The sequence below is a fragment of the Balaenoptera physalus genome (genome assembly GCF_965194825.1).
Source record: "Balaenoptera physalus genome assembly, chromosome: 1".
Classification (NCBI taxonomy): Eukaryota; Metazoa; Chordata; class Mammalia; order Artiodactyla; family Balaenopteridae; genus Balaenoptera; species Balaenoptera physalus.
Genome location: NC_138882.1, coordinates 29461409 through 29475674, shown reverse-complemented (window position 1 = coordinate 29475674; position 14266 = coordinate 29461409). Strand labels below are relative to the sequence as shown.

General features: G+C 36.7%; 1 protein-coding gene across 11 annotated transcripts in view; it reads left to right on the top strand.

The window, feature by feature from the left end:
* Positions 1–14266, top strand: part of SDCCAG8 (SHH signaling and ciliogenesis regulator SDCCAG8) — a 263302-nt gene that overhangs the window by 19199 nt on the left and 229837 nt on the right. For all 11 annotated transcript variants that reach the window (XM_082470278.1, XM_082470276.1, XM_082470274.1 and 8 more), the window contains exon 4: positions 4536–4649. In XM_082470278.1, the coding sequence (XP_082326404.1) occupies positions 4536–4649 (114 nt within the window). The remainder of the gene's footprint in view (positions 1–4535; positions 4650–14266) is intronic.

Sequence of the window (14266 nt, the reverse complement as noted above, 5' to 3'; positions counted from 1 at the left end):
CAAATTCACTGATTAGCTCTAGTAGTTTTCTGGTGGTATTTTTAGGATTATCTATGTATAGTATCATGTCATCTGCAAACACTGACAGTTTTACTTCTTCTTTTCCAATTTGTATTCCTTTTATTTCTTTTTATTCTCTGATTGCCATGGCTAGGACTTCCAAAACTATGTTAAATAATAGTGGCAAGAGTGGACATCCTTGTCTTGTTCCTGATCTTAGAGGAAATGCTTTCAGTTTTTCACCATTGAGAATGATGTTTGCTGTGGGTTTGTCGTATATGGCCTTTATTATGTTGAAGTAGGTTCCCTCTATGCCCTATGATAAAAACTTCTGGAGAGTTTTTATCATAAATGGGTGTTGAATTTTGTCATAAGCTTTTTCTGCATCTACTGAGATGATCATATGGTTTTTATTCTTCAGTTTGTTAATATGATGTATCACATTGATTTGCATATATTGAAGAATCCTTGCATCCCTGGTATAAATCCCACTTGATCGTGGTGTATGATCCTTTTAATGTGTTGTTGGATTCTGTTTGCTAGTATTTTGTTGAGGATTTTTGCATCTATGTTCATCAGTGATATTGGCCTGTAGTTTTCTTTCTTTGTGAAATCATTGTCTGGTTTTGGTATCAGAGAGATGGTGGCCTTGTAGAATGAGTTTGGGAGTGTTCCTTCCTCTGCAATTTCCTGGAAGAGTTTGAGAAGGATGGGTGTTAGTTCTTCTCTAAATATACGATAGAATTTACCTGTGAAACCATCTGATCCTGAACTTTTGTTTGTTGGAAGATTTTTAATCACAGTTTCAATTTCATTACTTGTGATTGGTCTGTTCATATTTTCTATTTCTTCCTGGTTCAGTTTCAGAAGGTTGTGCTTTTCTAAGAATTTGTCCATTTCTTCCAGGTTGTCCATTTTATTAGCATACAGTTGCTTGTACTAGTCTCTGATGATGCTTTGTATTTCTGCGGTGTCTGTTGTAACTTCTTTTTCGTTTCTAATTTTATTGATTTGAGTCTTCTCCCTCTTTTTCTTGATGAGTCTGGCTAAAGATTTATCAATTTTGTATATCTTCTCATAGAACCAGCTATTAGTTTTATTGATCTTTGCTATAGTTTTCTTTGTTTCTATTTTATTTATTTGTGCTCTGATCTTTATGATTTGTTTCCTTCTACTAACTTTGGGTTTTGTTTGTTCTTCTTTCTCTAGTTCCTTTAGGTGTAAGGTTAGATTGTTTATTTGAGATTTTTCTTGTTTCTTGAGGTAAGATTGTATTGCTATAAACTTCCCTCTTAGAACTGCTTTTGCTGCATCCCATCAGTTTTGGATCATCGTGTTTTCATTGTCATGTATCTGTAGGTGTTTTTTAACTTCCTTTTTGATTTCTTCAGTGATCTCTTGGTTATTTAGTAACATATGGTTTAGCCTCCATATGTTTGTGTTTTTTATGTTTTTTTCCCTGTAATTTATTTCTAATCTCATAGCATTGTGGTCGGAAAAGATGCTTGATATGATTTCAATTTTCTTAAATTTACCAAGGCTTGATTTGTGACCCAAGATGTGATCTATCCTGGACAATGTTCCATATGCACTTGAGAAGAAAGTGTATACTGTTGTTTTTGGATGGAATGTCCTATAAATATCAATTAAATCTAACTGGTCTATTGTGTCATTTAAAGCTTGTGTTTCCTTATTAATTTTTTGTCTGGATTATTTGTCCATTGTTGTAAGTGAGATGTTAAAGTCCCCCAATATTATTGTGTTACTGTGAATTACCTCTTTTATAGCTGTTAGCATTTGACTTATGTATTGAGGTGCTTCTATGTTGGATGCATATATATTTATAATTGTTATATCTTCTTCTTGGATTGATCCCTTGATCATTATGTAGTGTCCTTTCTTGTCTCTTGTAACATTCTTCATTTTAAAGTATTTTGATCTCATACAAGTATGGCTACTCCAGCTTTCTTTTGATTTCCATTTGCATGGAATATCTTTTTCCATCCCCTCACTTTCAGTCTGTATGTGTCCCTAGGTCTGAAGTGCATCTCTTGTAGACAGCATATATATGAGTCTTGTTTTTGTATCCATTCAGCCAATCTGTTGGTTTTGGTTGGAGCATTTAATCCACTCACATTTAAGATAATTATTGATATGTATGTTCATATTGCCATTTTCTTAATCGTTTTGGGTTTGTTTTGGTAGGTCCTTTTCTTCTCTTATGTTTCCCTCTTAGAGAAGTTCCTTTAGCATTTGTTGTAGAGCTGAGCTGGTGGTGCTGAATTCTCTTAGCTTTTGCTTGTCTGTAAAGCTTTTGATTTCTCCATCGAATCTGAGTGAGATCCTTGCCAGGTAGAGTAACCTTGGTTGTAGTTTCTTCCCTTTAATCACTTTAAATATATCTTGCCACTCCTTTCTGGCTTGTAGAGTTTCTGTTGAGAAATCAGCTGTTAACCTTATGGGAGTTCCCTTGTATTTTTTTTTTTTCTTTTTTTGTTGGTTTTTTTGGCTGCATTGGGTCTTCATTGCTGCACACGGGCTTTCTGTAGTTGCGTTCAGCAGGGGCTACCCTTCGTTGTGCATGGGCTTCTCCTTGTGGTGGCTTCTCTTGTTGTGGAGCGCAGGCTCTAGGCATGTGGGCTTCAGTAGTTGTAGCATGAGGGCTCAGTAGTTGTGGCTTGAGGGCTTTAGAGTGCAGGCTCAGTAGTTGTGGTGCGCGGGCTTAGTTGCTCTGCAGCATGTTGGATCTGCCCAGACCAGGGCTTGAACCCATGTCGCCTGAATTAGCAGGCAGATTCTTAACCACTGTGCCACCAGGGAAGCCCCCCTTGTATGTTATTTGTCATTTTTCCCTTTTTGCTTTTAATAATTTTTTTTTGTCTTTAATTTTTGTCAATTTGGTTACTGTGTGTCTCAGTGTGTTTCTCCTTGTGTTTATCCTGCCTGGGACTCTCTGCACTTGCAGGACCTGGGTGGCTGTTTCCTTTTCCATGTTAGGGAAGTTTTCAACTATAATCTCTTCAAATATTTTCTCAGGTCCTTTCTCTCTCTCTTCTCCTCTGGAACCCCTATAACACAAATGTTGGTGCATTTAATGTTGTCCCAGAGGTGTCTTAGGCTGTCTTCATTTCTTTTTATTCTTTTTTCTTTATTCTGTTCCACGGCAGTGAATTCCATCATTGTCTTCCAGGTCACTTATCTGTTCTTCTGTCTCAGTTATCCTTCTATTGATTCCTTCTAGTGTGTTTTTCATTTCAGTTATTGTATTGTTCATCTCTGTTTTTTGTTGTTTAATTCTTCTAGATGTTTGTCCTTTAATTCTTATAGATCTTCATTAAACATTTCTTGCATCTTCTTGATCTTTGCCTCCATTCTTTTTCTGATGTCCTGGATCACCTTCACTATTATTATTCTGAATTCTTTTTCTGGAAGGTTGCCTATTTCCAGTTCATTTGGTTGTTTTTCTGGGGTTTTATCTTGTTCCTTCATCTGGTACATAATCCTCTGCCTTTTCATTTTGTCTTTCTGTGAATGTGGTTTTCGTTCCACAGGCTGCAGGATTGTAGTCCTTCTTGCTTCTGCTGTCTGCCCTCTGGTGGATGAGTCTATCTAAGAGGCTTGTGCAGGCTTCCTGATGGGAGGGACTGGTGGTGGGTGGAACTGGGTGTTGCTCTGGTGGGCAGAGCTCAGTAAAACTTTAATCCACTTGTCTGCTGATGGGTGGGGCTGAGTTCCCTCCCTGTTGGTTGTTTGGCCTGAGGTGACTCAGCAGTGGAGGCTACAGGCTCTTTGGTGGGGCTAATGGCAGACTCCAGTAGGGCTCACGCCAAGGAGTACTTCCCAGAACTTCTGCTGCCAGTGTCCTTGTCCCTTCAGTGAGCCACAGCCACCCCCGCCTCTGCAGGAGACCCTCCAACACTAGCAGGTAGGTCTGGTTCAGTCTCCTGTGGGGTCACTGCTCCTTCCCCCTGGGTCCTGATGTGCACACTACTTTGTGTGTGCCCTCCAAGAGTGTATTCTCTGTTTCCCCCAGTCCTGTCGAAGTCCTGCAATCAAATCCTGCTAGCCTTGAAAGTCTGATTCTCTGGGAATTCCTCCTCCCGTTGCTGGAACCCCAGGTTGGGAAGCCTGATGTGCGGCTCAGAACCTTCACTCCACTGGGTGGACTGCTGTGGTATAAGTTTTCTCCAGTTTGTGAGTCACCCACCCACGATTATGGGATTTGATTTTATTGTGATTGCGCCCCTCCTACTGTCTCATTGCAGCTTCTCCTTTGTCTTTGGATGTGGGGTATCTTTTTTGGTGAGTTCCAGTGTCTTCCTTTTGATGATTTTTCAGCAGTTAGTTGTGATTCCAGTGCTCTTGCAAGAGAAAGTGAGCGCACGTCCTTCTACTCTGCCATCTTGAAGCAATCTCCCTAGTCTGTGTTTATACTGTGTTTATATGACATCAGTGCTAAATTGAGTGTGAAGATGGTATTAACTGATTCTTTGCTAAATCCAAACATGCTTCATTTGTTTTTGTTTTTGCCTTAGAAATCATCAGAATATGAGGAAACCGATATGCCTGCTCTACAGGATCTTGTTCCCATCATCAGTGACCAGTCTCAATACATTCATCATTTAGAGGCAGAAGTCAAGTTCTGCAAGGTAAGTTTCTCATTAAAAATTTAAGCCAACCTAAATTAAAGTTGATATTAATAATGCCTTGTATGAAAATTTGCTATTATTAGTCATGTTTATAGCAATACATTGACAGTTGCCATCTTTATATAATTGAAAAGACTGATGTGTAATAGGAGCTTCTCAGGCTTGGGAATGATACTCCTGACTATGCCATTTCTGAATACTTAATTTCCCAGTAGTCTATAACTATGTCTAATATTTTGATAATATTCTCTCAGGTTTCAGAATTTTTCCTTTCCACCCTATTTACTTTAGCCCAGCTTATGGCAAATGCTTTGGAATAGTAATACCAATCATTCTCCCACACTTACCAACCTATTGAAATTGTTGTGCAGCAAGTAGGGATTCTAAGCGGTAGATTAAATCTACCCCATGTCAGTGTAAAGGTTCTTACCTTGACTTTGAATATGGATAGCTCATGGGGGTACTGATACTTACGATCAAGAAACCAGATGTGTCACCAATGGCATGTAACACTAGATGTTACATATTGCATGACTGTATGAAATTTAATAATGTCATTAATGCCATTGGAGCCTTTCTGCCTTCCCAAAGTATGTTAGTGTTTTAGTTTTTTGGTTTTTTTTTAATATCAGTGCATCAGATCATGTGATATTTTTATAGGAGTTACTGATATCTTTTTTATCAGTATTATATGTATTATATTTTTAACATTTGGCTACTCTTCCAAGGTATAAGTCTGATAGGTAACTTAAGAAACCTTTAAACATTTAATGTCTTGAGTTTTCAAGGGAGTTTCCTGATCTTAGCATGTCATTTTCTCTTTGTTTTTGAGGATACAATCATTATTATACAAGTATTCTTGGATTACCAGAAAAGCTGAAATAATATACTAGGACTCATTCCATTAATAAGCTTCTGTTAATCCCTAAAATGCTGTGGGTAAAACTTAAGAGATATTGTAGGGGAAATAAAACTTTAGCTCTGCTCTCTTAGTGTCTTTGGTTGGGCCTTAAAATTAAATTGACATAAGGCAGATTAGCAGGATAAAAGGATACCCATTTATTTAATGCAGGATTTATGTGACATGGGAGCCTTCATAAGGAAGTGAAGACCCGAAGAAGTGGTGAAACCTAAATGTTTTTATACTTGGTTGAACAAAGAGAGGCAGCTGTGGAAGTGTAACTAAAATATGTGGGGAGGTAAAGAAGATGAGTTCTTTTAACAAGGTCTGTTTGTACAGATTTCTGTCAGCCTCTACTTCTTGTCTCTGGTGATAAGAATGTTTTTTTCTTCCTGGTGTAGGGAGAGCATCTTTCACGTGAGAGTTTTATTCCTGCTTTCAGGAAGAAAAGGGGAGGTCACAGCACTCTTCTTCTACCTGCTGTTTTTCACGTGCCCTTAGCTCAAGATAATTCTTCCAAAGTGACATATTAGGGGATGGCAGATTCTGCCACTCTGCAATATACATCATAATAAACTTAACATCTAGTTGAGAGCACTGTTACCTATGAGGACCACAGCAGCCCTGTAGAATATATAGTGTAGCCATTTATTTTGTGGTATAAACTATAATTATAATGAGAGAAGAAGGTTACTAAAAGCTAGTGTCTTTGGGGATGTTTTTATGGGAGAGAATAATCTTAAGGCATAGGATCATTAGATCAGCAGAAGGGAGATGAACGAATTTCAAAGAGAAAACAACAACAATGAAAGAATATATTCAGGATGAATATGATTTATTTATGGGGGACATGAGGCATCTATTCTAAATTCTTACAATGGAGGATATCTCTTAGAAATAATTACAATAATGCTGAACTGATAAAATGGAGGATTACAAAACCCTTGAAAGTCAGACAGAGTATAAATATGATACATTTTAACAAGCGAGTCAGATAATGAAAGTAATGTTTAAGGGCCTAGAAATCTTATTATTTTGGTTAATTAATAGACTTTATTTTTTAGATCAGTTTTAGGTTTACAGAAAAGTTGAATGGAAAGTACATAGAGTTCCCATGTACTCCCATGTACTTTATAGTTCCCCAGCAGTTTCCCCTGTTATTTACATCATGCATCAGTGTAGTACAGTTGTTTGTTACAATTGATGAGCCAGTATTATTACATTATTATTTACTAAATTCCTCAGTTTACATTAGTGTTCACTCTTTGTGTTTTATAGTCTGTAAGTTTTAAAAAACGTATAATGACATATACCCACCATTACAGTAGCATACAGAATAATTTCACTGCCTTAAATATCATCTGCACTCTGCTTATTTATCCCTTCCTACCTGCTAAACCCCTGGTAACCACTGATCTTTTTACTGTCTCCATAGTTTCGCCTTTTCCAGAATGTCATATAGTTGGAATCATACAGTTTTGTAGCCTTTTCAGGTTGGCTTCATTGAGTTCATAATATACATTTAAGTTTCCTTCATGTCTTTTCATGGCTTGATAGCTCATTTCTTTTTATCACTGAGTAATATTCCATTGTATGGATATAACATAGTTTGTTTATCCATTCACCCATTGAAGGAAATCTTGCTTGCTTCCAAGTTTTGGCAACTATGAATAAAGCTACTGTGAACATTTGTGTAGAGGTTTTTTGTGGGCATAAATTTTTTACTCATTTGGGTAAATACCACGAAGCACAATTGCTGGATTGCCTGGTAACAGTATGTTTAGTCTTATAAGACACTGCCACCCTGTCTTCCACAGTGGCTGTGCCATTTTGTTTTCCTGCCAGCAAAGAATAAGAGTTCCTGATATTCCACATCATTGCCAGGATTTGGTGGTGTCAGTGTTTTGATTTCTAGTGTGTTAAAGATATGTGATGGTATCTTGTTGTTTTAATTTCAATTCCCTGATGACATACAGTGTTGAATATTTTTTTCATATGCTTATTTTCCATTTATATACTTTCTTTGATGAGGTATCTGTTCAGGTCTTTTGCCCATTTTTTTAATTGGGTTGTTCATTTTCTTATTGTTGAGTTTCAAAAGTTCTTTATATACTTTGGATACCAGTCATTTATCACATATGTCTTTTGCAATTCTTTTCTCTCAATTTTGGCTTGTCTTTTGATTTTCTTAACAGCGTCATAGAGCAGAAGTTTTTAATTTTAATCAAGTTCAACTTATCAATTTTTTCCATGGAATTGTGCTTTTGGTGTTATATCTAAAAATATTGTGAAACCCAAGATCACTAATATTTTCTCTTATTCTTCTTCTAGCTGTTTGATTGTTTTGTGTTCTACATTTAGATCTATGCTCCATTTTGAGTTAATATTTGTGAAGGTATAAGATCTGTGTCTAGATATATTTAAATTTGTTTTTCCATGTAGATATCCATCTGTTTCAGCATCATTTTTTGAAAAGACTATCTACATTGAATTACCCTTATTCCATGTTAAAGATCAGTTAACTGTACTTGTGTAAGTCTATTTCGGGGCTCACCATTCTACGTCATTGATCTATTGGTCAGTTCTTTCACAAATACCATACTGTCTTTTTTTTTTTTTAATTTATTTATTTTTCCTTTATTTTTGGCTGCATTGGGTCTTCTTTGCTGCACATGGGCTTTCTCTAGTTGCAGCAAGCAGGGGCTACTCTTCATTGAGGTGCACGGGCTTCTCATTGCAGTGGCTTCTCTTGTTGTAGAGCACAGGCTCTAGGCATGCGGGCTTCAGTAGTTGTAGCACACAGGCTCAGTAGTTGTGGCTCGCAAGCTGTAGAGTGCAGGCTGAGTAGTTGTGGCGAACTGGCTTAGTTGCTCTGTGGCATGTGGCATCTTCCCGGATCAGGGCTCGAACCCATGTCCCCTTCATTGGCAGGTGGATTATTAACCACTGCACCACCAGGGAAGTCCCACACTGTCTTGATTATTGGAGCTTTATAGTAAGTCTTGAGGTCTAGTAGTGTCAATCTTCCAATTTTGTTCTTTTCCTTCAATATCATGTTGGCTGTTCTGGGTCTTTTGCCTCTTTATATAAACTCTAAAATCAGTTTGTAAATATATACAAAGTAACATGCTGGAATTTTGATTGAGATTGTATTGAAATCTATCAAGTTAGGAGGAGGTGATATTTTGACAATATTGAATCTTCCTATCCATGTACATGGAATATCTCTCCATTTATTTAGATATTCCTTGATGTCTTCTTCAGAGTTTTACAGTTTTATTCCTATAGATCTTATACATATTTTGTACAGTTTATACCTGAGTATTTAATTTTTTTCAGTGTTAATGTAAATGGTATTGTGTTTTTAATTTCAAATATCAATTACTCATTACTAATATGTAAGAAAACAATTGGCTTTTGTATATTAACGTTGTAATCTGCAACCTTGCTATAATCACTTATTTTAGCAGTTTTTTTTTTGATTCTTTGAGATTTTCTTCATAGAAAATAATGTCATCTGTGACAAATACAGCTGTCTTTTTAAAAACTTTCTTCTTCTAAAGCTTTTATTTTCTTTTCTTGCCTTATTGTATTACCTAGGACTTCTAATATGATGTTGAATAGAAATGATGAGAGGTGACATCATTGTCTTATTCTTGATCTTAGTAGGAAACCATCTATTGTCTCGCCGTGAAGTACAATGTTTGCTGGGGGTTATTTGTAGATGTTCTTTATTAAACTGAAGATGTATTTCCTTTATTCCTAGTTCACTGAGGTTTTTACCTTGAATGGCTCCTGGATATTGTTACTTGCCTTTTTTGCATCTATTGATATGATCATATGATTTTTTTTTCTAGCTTGTTGAATTATGTTATTTGATTTTGAAATATTGAGCCAGACTTGCATAGGTAGATTAAATTCCATTTGGTCCTGTTGTATAATTCTATTTATACATTATCGGATTTGATGCACTAATATTTTGATAAGGATTTTTGCATCTGTATTCATGAGATATTTTGATCTGTAGTTATTCATTCCTATAGTGGCTTCACCCGGTTTGGGTAGTAGGGTAATGCTGACTTCATAGAATAAGTTAGGAAGTATTTCCTCTGGTATTTTATAGAAGATATTTTACAGAATTGGTCTCATTTGTTCCTTAAATGTTTAACAGAATTCACCAGTGAACCAATGTTGGGCCTGGTGCTTTCTGTTTTTGTTTTTTTTTTTAACATATTTATTGCAATATAATTGCTTTACAATGGTGTGTTAGTTTCTGCTTTATAACAAAGTGAATCAGTTATACGTATACATATGTTCCCATACCTCTTCTCTCTTGCATCTCCCTCCCTCCCACCCCTCTAGGTGGTCACAAAGCACAGAGCTGATCTCCCTGTGCTATGCGGTTGCTTCCCACTAGCTATCTATTTTACATTTGGTAGTGTATATATGTCCATGCCACTCTCTCACTTTGTCACATCTTACCCTTCCCCCTCCCCATATCCTCAAGTCCATTCTCTAGTAGGTCTGTGTCTTTATTCCCATCTTGCCACTAGGTTCTTCATGACCTTTTTTTTCTTTCCCTTGGATTCCATATATATGTGTTAGCATACTGTATTTGTTTTTCTCTTTCTGACTTACTTCACTCTGTATGACAGACTCTAACTCCATCCACCTCATTACAAATACCTCCATTTCATTTCTTTTTATGGCTGAGTAATATTCCATTGTATACATGTGCCACATCTTCTTTATCCATTCATCTGATGATGGACATTTAGGTTGCTTCCATGTCCTGGCTATTGTAAATAGAGCTGCAATGAACATTTTGGTACATGACTCTTTTTGAATTATGGTTTTCTCAGGGTATATGCCCAGTAGTGGGATTGCTAGGTCGTATGGTAGTTCTATTTTTAGTTTTTTAAGGAACCTCCATACTCTTCTCCATAGTGGCTGTATCAATTTACATTCCCACCAACAGTGCAAGAGTGTTCCCTTTTCTCCACACCCTCTCCAGCATTTATTGTTTCTAGATTTTTTGATGATGGCCATGCTGACTGGTGGGAGATGATATCTCATTGTAGTTTTGATTTGCATTTCTCTAATGATTAATGATGTTGAGCATTCTTTCATGTGTCTGTTGGCAATCTGTATATCTTCTTTGGAGAAATGTCTATTTAGGTCTTCTGCCCAGTTTTGGATTGGGTTTTTTGTTTTTTTGTTATTGAGCTGCATGAGCTGCTTGTAAATCTTGGAGATGAATCCTTTGTCAGTTGCTTCATTTGCAAATATTTTCTCCCATTCTGATGGTTGTCTTTTGGTCTTGTTTATGGTTTCCTCTGCTGTGCAAAAGCTTTTAAGTTTCATTAGGTCCCATTTGTTTATTTTTGTTTTGATTTCCATTTCTCTAGGAGCTGGGTCAAAAAGGATCTTGCTGTGATTTATGTCATAGAGTGTTCTGCCTATGTTTTCCTCTAAGAGTTTGATAGTGTCTGGCCTTACATTTAGGTCTTTAATCCATTTTGAGTTTATTTTTGTGTAAGGTGTTAGGGAATGTTCTAACTTCATACTTTTACATGTACCTGTCCAGTTTTCCCAGCACCACTTATTGAAGAGGCTGTCTTTCTCCACTGTATATGCTTGCCTCCTTTATCAAAGATAAAGTGACCATAGGTGCATGGGTTAATCTCTGGGCTTTCTATCCGGTTCCATTGATCTATGTTTCTGTTTTTGTGCCAGTACCATACTGTCTTGATTACTGTAGCTTTGTAATATAGTCTGAAGTCAGGGAGCCTGATTCCTCCAGCTCCATTATTCGTTCTCAAGATTGCTTTGGCTATTCGGGGTCTTTTGTGTTTCCATACAAATTGTGAAATTTTTTGTTTTAGTTCTGTGAAAAATGCCAGTGGTAGTTTGATAGGGGTTGCATTGAATCTGTAGATTGCTTTGGGTAGTAGAGTCATTTTCACAATGTTGATTCTTCCAATCCAAGAACATGGTATATCTCTCCATCTATTTGTATCATCTTTAATTCCTTTCATCAGTGTCTTATAATTTTCTGCATACAGGTCTCTTGTCTCCGGTAGGTTTATTCCTAGATATTTTATTCTTTTTGTTGCAATGGTAAATGGGAGTGTTTTCTTAATTTCTCTTTCAGATTTCTCATCATTAGTGTATAGGAATGCAAGAGATTTCTGTGCATTAATTTTGTATCCTGCTACTTTACCAAATTCATTGATTAGCTCTAGCAGTTTTCTGGTAGCATCTTTAGGATTCTCTATGTATAGTATCATGTCATCTGCAAACAGTGACAGCTTTACATCTTCTTTTCCAATTTGGATTCCTTTTATTTCTTTTTCTTCTCTGATTGCTGTGGCTAACACTTCCAAAACTATGTTGAATAATAGTGGTGAGAGTGGGCAACCTTGTCTTGTTCCTGATCTTAGTGGAAATGGTTTCAGTTTTTCACCATTGAGAACGATGTTGGCTGTGGGTTTGTCATATATGGCCTTTATTATGCTAAGGAAAGTTCCCTCTATGCCTACTTTCTGGAGGGCTTTTATCATAAAAGGGTGTTTAATTTTGTCGAAAGCTTTCTCTGCATCTATTGGGATGATCATATGGTTTTTCTCCTTCAATTTGTTAATATGGTGTATCACGTTGATTGATTTGCGTATATTGAAGAATCCTCTCATTCCTGGGATAAACCCCACTTGATCATGGTGTATGATCCTTTTAATGTGCTGTTGGATTCTGTTTGCTAGTATTTTGTTAAGGACTTTTGCATCTATGTTCATCAGTGATATTGGCCTGTAGTTTTCTTTCTTTGTGACATCTTTGTCTGGTTTTGGTATCAGGGTGATGGTGGCCTCGTAGAATGAGTTTGGGAGTGTTCCTCCCTCTGCAATATTTTGGAAGAGTTTGAGAAGGATAGGTGTTAGCTCTTCTCTAAATGTTTGATAGAATTCACCTGTGAAGCCATCTGGTCCTGGGCTTTTGTTTGTTGGAAGGTTTTTAATCACAGTTTCAATTTCAGTGCTTGTGATTGGTCTGTTCATATTTTCTGTTTCTTCCTGGTTCAGTCTCAGCAGTTTGTGCATTTCTAAGAATGTGTCCATTTCTTCCAGGTTGTCCATTTTATTGGCATAGAGTTGCTTGTAGTAATCTCTCATGATCGTTTGTATTTCTGCAGTGTCAGTGGTTACTTCTCCTTTTTCATTTCTAATTCTATTGATTTGAGTCTTCTCCCTTTTTTTCTTGATGAGTCTGGCTAATGGTTTATCAATTTTGTTTATCGTCTCAAAGAACCAGCTTTTAGTTTCATTGATATTTGCTATAGTTTCCTTCATTTCTTTTTCTTTTATTTCTGACCTGATCTTTATGATTTCTTTCCTTCTGCTAGCTTTGGGTTTCTTTTGTTCTTCTTTCTCTAATTGCTTTAGGTGCAAGGTTAGGTTGTTTATTCGAGATGTTTCCTGTTTCTTGAGGTAGGCTTGTATTGCTATAAACTTCCCTCTTAGCACTGCTTTTGCTGCGTCCCATAGGTTTTGGGTCGTCGTATCTCCATTGTCATTTGTTTCTAGGTATTTTTTGCTTTCCCCTTTGATTTCTTCAGTGATCACTTCGTTATTAAGTAGTGTATTGTGTAGCCTCCATGTGTTTGTATTTTTTACACATCTTTTCCTGTAATTGATATCGAGTCTCATAGCGTTGTGGTCGGAAAAGATACTTGATACGATTTCAATTTTCTTAAATTTACCAAGGCTTGATTTGTGACCCAAGATATGATCTATCCTGGAGAATGTTCCATGAGCACTTGAGAAAAATGTGTATTCTTTTGTTTTTGGGTGGAATGTCCTATAAATATCAATTAAGTCCATCTTGTTTAATGTATCATTTAAAGCTTGTGTTTCCTTATTTATTTTCATTTTGGATGATCTGTCCATTGGTGAAAGTGGGGTGTTAAAAGTCCCCTACTATGATTGTGTTGCTGTCGATTTCCCCTTTTATGGCTGTTAGTATTTGCCTTATGTATTGAGGTGCTCCTATGTTGGGTGCATACATATTTACAATTGTTATACCTTCCTCTTGGATCGATCCCTTGATCATTATATAGTGTTGTTCTTTGTCTCTTGTAATAGTATTTATTTTAAAGTCTAGTTTTTCTGATATAAGAATTGCTACTCCAGCTTTCTTTTGATTTCCATTTGCATGGTATATCTTTTTCCATCCCCTCACTTTCAGTCTGTATGTGTCTCTAGGTCTGAAGTGGGTCTCTTGTAGACAGCATATATATGGGTCTTGTTTTTGTATCCATTCAGCCAGTCTGTGTCTTTTGGTGGGAGCATTTAATCCATTTACATTCAAGGTAATTATCGGTATGTATGTTCCTATTCCCATTTTCTTAAATGTTTTGGGTTTGTTATTGTAGGTGTTTTCCTTCTCTTGTGTTTCTTGCCTAGAGAAGTTCTTTTAGCATTTGTTGTAAAGCTGGTTTGGTGGTGCTGAACTCTCTCAGCTTTTGCTTGTCTGTAAAGGTTTTAATTTCTCCATCACATCTGAATGAGATATTTGCGGGGTAGAGTAATCTTGGTTGTAGGTTTTTCTCCTTCATCACTTTAAGTATATCCTGCCACTGCCTTCTGGCTTGCAGGGTTTCTGCTGAAAGATCAGATGTTAACCTTATGGGGAGTCCCCTGTGTGTTATTTGTTGTTTTTC